Source organism: Thalia democratica, chromosome 9 (assembly GCF_965202585.1).
Source record: "Thalia democratica chromosome 9, ktThaDemo2.hap1.1, whole genome shotgun sequence".
Taxonomy (NCBI): Eukaryota; Metazoa; Chordata; class Thaliacea; order Salpida; family Salpidae; genus Thalia; species Thalia democratica.
The window spans coordinates 30,014,627-30,022,694 of record NC_139173.1 but is presented as its reverse complement, the minus strand read 5'-3'; the positions used below and the strand labels follow the sequence as shown (position 1 = coordinate 30,022,694).

The window sequence follows — 8,068 nt, the reverse complement described above, 5'->3', positions numbered from 1 at the left end:
CTGATGTCAAGTTAGTTAGTTTTGTAAATTTTGTTTTTATTATTATTTTTACAAAATATAAACTAGCAACCTGAAAATTTTTCAAAACTACGCAAGCTAAACGGCTATTGCAAATACAATTTTTTAAAAGCTTAATTATGGCTCACCGATTAAATCTACTACAAGATATTGAATTATCGTGAAAAGAAAAGTTTAATTGATTAATGCATTGATTAATGATTGTAACACCCAAAACAGAAAAAAAATGATGCGACTGGCCAAGTACTTTTCATATTTACCTAGTTCAAACTTTCTTTATTTTCAGCGGAATTATGCGACCAGGCCTCAACGCAATCATGGGACCAACAGGAAGTGGAAAATCTAGGTAATAATAAAAATATTATTAAAAAATCCATATGGTGTAAACTAGTCAAAATTAAACTTGCACTTATTAAAGTGTGTTTGAAACCTTTGTAATTAACTTAACTTTAAAATGTATTGTTTTAAACAGAAGTTTTAGATAAACTGAAACAATTTTTTTTAAACTTTTTTTAATTAATACAGTAAAATTTTTGTAATTAAATATTTATGTAAAAGATAAATCATTCTTATTTTTTACAAACAGCTTGTTGGACATCTTGGCCGGTCGAAAAGATCCCAAAGGTCTTTCTGGTAAAGTTCTCATTAATGGAGGCCCTCTGCCGAAAAACTTTAAAAGGATCAGTGGATATGTTATACAGGTTTTTAAGAATGTTCAAGATTATAGTTTACAAGGACAAAAAAAACTGTGAGTTTAGTTAACAAAGTAGGTAAACAAAGTAATAAACAAAATAGGTATGAGTCTAGTAAACGAAAGAAAAAATACTTAAAAATTGTATAAGCATTTTTAAAATAAACAGTTAAGTCATTTCTATAAATTTTGAAAGCTTGAAATAAATGAAATGTAGCTTTCAAATAGATAAAAAAATCATTTTGAGTATAACAGATATAAAAATTCAGTAAAGTTTTTTTTATTAACCAATATTTTTCAAAGAACGATATCTGCCAAGGAACTCTGACGGTGCGGGAGAATTTGTGGTTCAGCGCCAACCTGAGGCTCCCAAGAACCACCACAAACCAGCAGAAGGAGGAAATAATTGAAAACAGCTTGCTCGATCTCGGTCTCAACTCCTGCGCCGATACGAGAGCTAGTTTTATACGTTTTGTTGAAAATAATCAAAAATATGCCTTTTTTAAGTCCTGGAGTATCTTTTTTAGTGAAAATGCGTAACTTCACAACTTTTTGAAAGATATTAACCCTAAAAAAGTTTTATTGTTATGAATTCACATAGGTAAATAAAAAAATCAACATTCAAAAACATTTCGAAGTCTGAATTTCAGTTGTGACGTCACAAACAGTTGTAAATTTATTTCAACTATGACGTCACAGGTGGGAACGGAGTTCATGAGGGGGATCAGTGGTGGTGAGCGGAAGCGGACTTGTATAGCAATAGAGCTGATAACAGATCCGTCTGTACTGTTCCTCGATGAACCGACCACTGGGCTGGACGCTTCAACCGCTCATTCTGTTGTGTTGCTGCTTAAAAAGTTTTTGTTATTTTTCTATAGAACGTTTTTTTTGTTATTTTATTAGATTTTTTTTCAATTCTAAAATAACCTTTTAAAATTACTATTGGTCTTTTCAACCGCACATTTAGTTAGGTTGTTGCTTTAAAAGTATTTATTGATTTTTACTCAGTTGGTTATCAATATAAATTTGCTTTTTTAATAAAGTTAATTATTATTAGTTTCATTGGACTCGTAAATCGCACGTAACTTTATTTTTCTTCAGAATGTTTTTTTGTTTTGACTTGTTTAAAATTTAGTTTTATAAATACAGAAAGCATAGTTGAAAACAACCAAAGCAACAAAAAGTTTTGTCTTTGTTTTGATTTTAAAACTAATAGTTTGATCTTTAAAACTTTAAGTAATTTTTGACTATTAGATTTATTATAGCACTACATGATTGAAATACTTTTTGTAACATCTTAGTTTGTTTTTAGTTGAGCTATAATTTATAATTTAATGTAAAATTAAGATTTGTGTTTATAATTGTTATTACAGTATGATATGTAATATAAAGATATTAAAACTTTTAGCTTTCAGCAAAAATAAACTTATCTATAAAATTCAATCGTTCGTACATATTTAAACGTTCAATTAAATTAACAAAAAGTTTTATTTGTAAGGTTAGCAGATCAGAAAAGGACGATAATATTTTCAATCCACCAGCCAAGGTACTCGATATTCAGATTGTTCGATTCACTAACTCTGTTGTCAATGGGTCAGCTGGTTTACCACGGTAAAACGTCGGATTGCCTACCCTACTTCGCCAAGCTTGGTATGTTTGTAATAATTATTATTTGATTACATATTTAGTTAATGTTGATTTTAAAAAATAACGCTTTTTTGTATTAAATTTATATATTGCGTGCTTAAAGTACATTGTTTTATATAACTGGTAATTACAAGTGATTGTGAAATTTGTAGAAAACAAACTTCACACGAACGGTAACGCATGAGTAACCATTAAAATTTCCTTCTTTTACGCTACATCAATTTGTGAATATTTTAATAAATTGCTAGCATAATCGCATGTTATATAGTAGATTAATGAAAAACAAACTTTTTCTTAATCATTTATAATTACTGTAGTATCTTTTTAAATGTCGAAACTAATTACCTTTTTAAAAAATTTAGTTGTTTTATTCGGACAGATGTTGACCATCTATACAATAAAGTTAAATGCAAACTAATGCTACTTAGATAACCGGTACTTATAGCTAATTCATATATATTTTTTAATTAAAATAGTAGATTACTTTTGTTCATACTTCTTAAACAGAGGTAACATAAATTACCATTAGATAAAAATAAAGTTATAAGGTAACAAGTATAAATTTTTACTGTATTTTACAATAAAACTGCAAAAGTGTACGGATTACCTGAACTACCTGACAACTGACAAACGGATTATGACATCAAAAGTTGTTGTATCCCTTTTAAAAGTAGAATGCGCTAAAATAAATATGTAATTTAATTAAACAACAATTTAACCACATTAAAACAATCAAACTATGACGTAACAGGGTACGAATGCGAGAAGCACAACAACCCGGCCGACTTCATTCTTGACGTCATCAACGGCGACTCGACGGTGTTACGTCACAACGAAGATGGGGAGAAAGTTCCGGTTTGTGAGAGACTCGTTGATTTTTACAAGAAGAGCGACCTTTGCAAGAATGTAACGAGTGAGCTGAATGGAATAAACGAAAAGGAAAAAGGTAGTTAAAAAACACAGATTTACATTTATAACCCTACAGGTAAACAAAATTAATTTATTTTTTATTTTGGAAATCTAGTTCAAGATATGATTAGTTTTTATAAAAACAGCACCAAGCTGCTTATATCTATATTAATCATGTAGTTTGTTTTTTTTTTGCAATTTTCAATTCCGCAATGAAGTGAATGTAACTGTTGCTCACAATAACTGATTTACAAACCTTTTATGAGCTCGTTAACACAAGATTATAAGTATCAAATTTATTGACCTACAATGTTTGTTTATTTGCAATAGATCAAAATTGTTTCCACTAAATTTATAAAACTAAAGATTTTTTTTCAAATTCTAATAAAAGTTTAAAATATAACTTATAAGTTTAATAGTTTATCAAAAAAAGTATTTTATTAATATGTTAATAAAAATAAGAAACTTGATTATTAAGTTTTCACAAATTGATACTTAACTACAGGTGGCAACATTTTTAAAGACATTTCAACTTACGCCACGCCATTCTTACATCAACTCAAGATCCTGCTGAAAAGATCTTTTTACAATGTCATCAGAAACCCAGTTGCTACTTTTGGAACTGTGAGATTTTTATAACGTTATGATTTTCAAAACTGTTAACTATTACTCATTGTAAAGTTTTTAATGAAGAAAAGTAAAACTGTTTTTCGATCAATACTAACAGTTTGTGAAAAGTGTTTGAATAAAACTCTGAACCAAATTTGTACACATTAAAATGTAAAGTATGTTGATACAATTTACTGTAAATATTTTTTGACGTTCTTTGTAAGCTAAGCACATGATAAACATTTATTTTACTTTTGAGAAACTTTTTCAATCTTTTAATCTTAATTTTTTGATTAAAAAAAGCTTTTTTTTTTCCAGCTAGTTGTAAATATTTTTATTGGAGTTATTTTCGGACTTTTGTACTATCAGCTAGGTGGCAGTGCAACAACTGGCACCCAAAACAGGTTTGATTTGTTTTGAATGAATATCAAAGAGTAAAAATAATACTTTACCATACAAATTTTAGATTCGGAGTTCTTTTCTTCATTTCAACTAATCTTCTGTTCAGTTCGCTCAGTGCAGTGCAAGTTTTCATCAAAGACAAGGAACTATTCGTGTATGTTTAAAATTTTACTTGCAGTGGTCTATGTGTGTTTGTAGAATTTGCAAACAAGGTTTTACTTTAAAAGTTTGAGTACTAACTTTTATGTGATTGTTTTAAATCATATACTATACGATTTTTCAAAACTTTATTTTTATACCAAGGTTTTTAATGCAATACTACGTTTCAAGTAGTAAGACTGTATTTTACTGTGCATTTAAACTTTTGTTAAAACAAAAGTAGGCAGCAATTTGTCACTGTATAAATACATGTTTAAAAATATGCGACAAAAGAAATATTTATTTATTAAACCGAAATGTTATACAGTCAGGACCATTAAAAAATATATGTGTATATGTATATACATATTGTGCTAGCTATTTTCAAAAACAAAATTATTACTATTAACATTGTGCAACCTAAGGAAAAAATTATTAAAACACAACTAAACTAAATTTCAGTCAAAACACAGAAAATACGTTTATTGTGTGTTTTAAATCTCTTATTTAGCTAAACATAGTAAATACTTGACACAAACACGAATATGTGAGTGGTTATTACCGGGAGATCTCTTATTTTCTTTTCTATTACAAATATTTTATTAATCAAAACACAGACACGAATATGTGAGTGGTTATTACCGGGTGATTTCGTATTTTCTTTTCTATTACAAATATTTTATTAATCAAAACACAGACACGAATATGTGAGCGGTTATTACCGGGTGATCTCGTATTTTCTCGCCAGACTTTTCGCCGAGCTCATACCCATGCGAACATTGGGCCCCATTATTTTCTGTAGCGTCACCTACTGGATGGTAGGTCAGTTAATTTTGAAATGTTGTATGTTAAATTGAAAAAATAGAGAATTGTAAAATAGCTAAACTCTTAAAATCAGTGTCAGTAGTTAACAAAATTTCTAATTAAACTTGGATCATGTAATTATTGATTGAGTTGCAAAGAAACAAAAGTTAAAATAGAACAAATGAAATAAGCTGTTCTGGCAAGAAACAAAAACAATTTTGATTTAGTTTTTCTTTTTTGTAAAACTAAGTTTATGACTCTGTATTTTCTTTAAAGCTTTAATGAAGTTGAAACACATCTTTAGCAAAAATAATGACTTTTTAAAGTACTAAAAGTAAATTAAAAAGCAAAAGTAGTTATGTAAAGTAACACAAAGTAAAAATTTATTTCAATCCAATTAAAAAAAACAAAAGCTGTAGTTACTAGTAATATAAGTGTTAAACGGGGATACAATATTTAGTTAAACTTAAATTATAAACTTGCGTTTTCCAAAGGTCTCAAACATGAAGTGGGAGCTTTCTTCTTGTTCCTGCTGATGGTCCTTCTGATCGGTTACTCCTCAGTGGCTGTTTGTTTGTTCTACAGCACGGCGTTGAAGACGTACGAAGCATCAAACACACTGGTCAACCTCACATTCGTGTTCGCTATTGTGAGTTTTGATAAATTAGTTGCATTGCTGGGCGTTTAAGCATTGAATAAGTCAGCGTTTGTTAAATTTACAGTGAAAAAAAAATGTCGAGAAGTGAAAACATTTTGTTGATACACGACTATTTTGTATATTTTAATTTTTAAAGCTTTCGTGACTGTTATCAAAATCTTAATACTTTTTTAAAAAGTACACTAAAAAAACAAATTTAATATTAAAAAAAAAATTATTTATTTCTTAGTGTGTACATAACTTATGTTATAAAGGTTTACTGTGAAAAGTTCTTGGGATCAATGATATAAACTATTAAGTTTAAGACTATTAATAGCTATAAGAAGAAAAAATATATACTTTTTTAATCTGCAGCTATTTTCGGGACTACTTCTAAATCTTGATACTGTTCTACCCTGGCTTGCTTGGATCCAATATATTAGTATTTCCAAATACGGCTTCACTGTTAGTGCAAGTTTGATAACTTCTAAAGATACTTCATTAGTATGAAGTAAACTTTTATAAATTTCAGTAAAAATATTTTCATTTAAATTTTCAAACAAATTTTAGCCATTGTTGCTGAAATAAAGATTGAATAACAGCAGATATTGTTTGTTTCAAAAAATACAAAACTTCTAGTTTTTTTTTCAACATATAACTTGGATAAGTATGTACACATTTTAGATAACTCAACAACGTTTATTTTATGTTTAAGGGGCTCGCAATAAACGAGTTTAGAGGCAAGATATTCAACGCGTGCCTGACTAATTCCACGTCTCCACCTAGCGAAGACAGATTCGGCTGCAGTAAATTCTACAACGATACTAACACTGGGCAGCTGTGGTTTGTTTTGAAATCAATAATACTTTTAGAAATTAGTGGAAAGCAAAGTTTTGTTGTAAAGTATATCTAGGACTACGAAAAATCATAGATTGTATAACATCAACAAAAACATTTCTACAGCTACAATCTAAGAAAATACAACGTAGTTTATTTTGTACTGCGAAATATACATAGTAAATGTAAATATTAGCAATATAAATAGTAAACTTATTTAGTTTTATATTAACCCAAAATGTTTACACAGTTACAACATAACGGGTGAATGCTTTCTCGCGTCGCAACTGGGAATTGGCGACGGCACGGTGGTTACTGAGTGGCAACTTTGGCAGAACTACGTAGCACTGTTCGTACTTTCTCTCGGACTGTTCTTTCTGTCTTACGTGCAGCTGGCAAGAACCAAGATATATAGTTGAAATATTATTTTTTTACTTTGCTGTAGAAACGTTTCTCAACATTGAGTAATTTTAAAACTTTTTTTTGGATAAAGATGTTAAGTTTAAACAAAGTAGTTGTATTTCAAGTTACTTTATATTAGTTGAAACATTAAACGAATGCTTAAGTTTTTATGAAAGTTTTAAGGAAAAAATAATAGGTAGTTGAAGTGGTGTCTTTGATAGTTTAATTTAGCTTATACTTTCACCTTAAGTTATAAATTTTTTTTTTAAGTTTTATGAACGATTTATTAAAAGACACAGCTTAAATTTAAAGACTGTTTACAAAGCTTAGAGTATGCAAAGTAGGTTTTTTTAGTTTTTTAAACAAAAACATGTTTAAACTTGAAACTGAAATCTTTCAAACTACATTGGTCTATTTTACTATGAGCTCATTTTTACGCATCTAACATTGGATATTCTTCAAAACAGTTAATGTGTACTGTTTTAGCTATATGAGTTATTTTTTAAATTTAGCAAGATATTTTACTTTCTATCTTAGCTTTGAAAGAGCTGTAAAATTTAAAACTTTGACATGCAAAGTTATCTTTTGTTAATTTGTTGTTTTTGAGTTTAAACTCGTATTTTGTCTTTTACAATAAACTTTTATGTATAACTTATCATTTATAAAGTTATTTATAAACATACAAAATAGTAAGAAAATAAGTTTATTTTATTAAAAACTTTAGTATAAGTTATTAAAAAAAAAAAGAGTAATTATGTCTTACAGTCTCAGAGATCAGCAGCTCTCTATAAGTAACGGGCAGTTTTTCATAAACAAAAAATTTTTTTGTAATTTTTTTAAAATGTTAAACAACATTAAAAGTAGAACTTATGCTTACTCTTAATTCAATAAACTAAGTAAATTTAAAGCAAATCTGTATATTTTTAACAAAAAAGTTTAAGTTTTGTTGTTTTGGAAAAATTTTTATAAGTAAA

The 8,068-nt window shown here is 28.2% G+C and overlaps 1 protein-coding gene across 1 annotated transcript; it reads left to right on the top strand.

The window, feature by feature from the left end:
* The first annotated feature begins 237 nt into the window (after positions 1-237).
* On the top strand, positions 238-7,538 carry LOC145844114 (broad substrate specificity ATP-binding cassette transporter ABCG2-like). Its single transcript, XM_082951468.1, has 14 exons — positions 238-364; positions 605-719; positions 1,013-1,165; positions 1,409-1,566; positions 2,208-2,359; positions 3,108-3,302; positions 3,771-3,889; positions 4,193-4,278; positions 4,341-4,430; positions 5,112-5,236; positions 5,713-5,867; positions 6,231-6,320; positions 6,571-6,698; positions 6,943-7,538. The coding sequence occupies exons 1-14, from the start codon at positions 312-314 to the stop codon at positions 7,109-7,111; spliced, it is 1,788 nt and encodes a 595-aa protein (XP_082807594.1). The 5' UTR covers positions 238-311; the 3' UTR covers positions 7,112-7,538.
* The last annotated feature ends 530 nt before the right edge of the window (positions 7,539-8,068 follow it).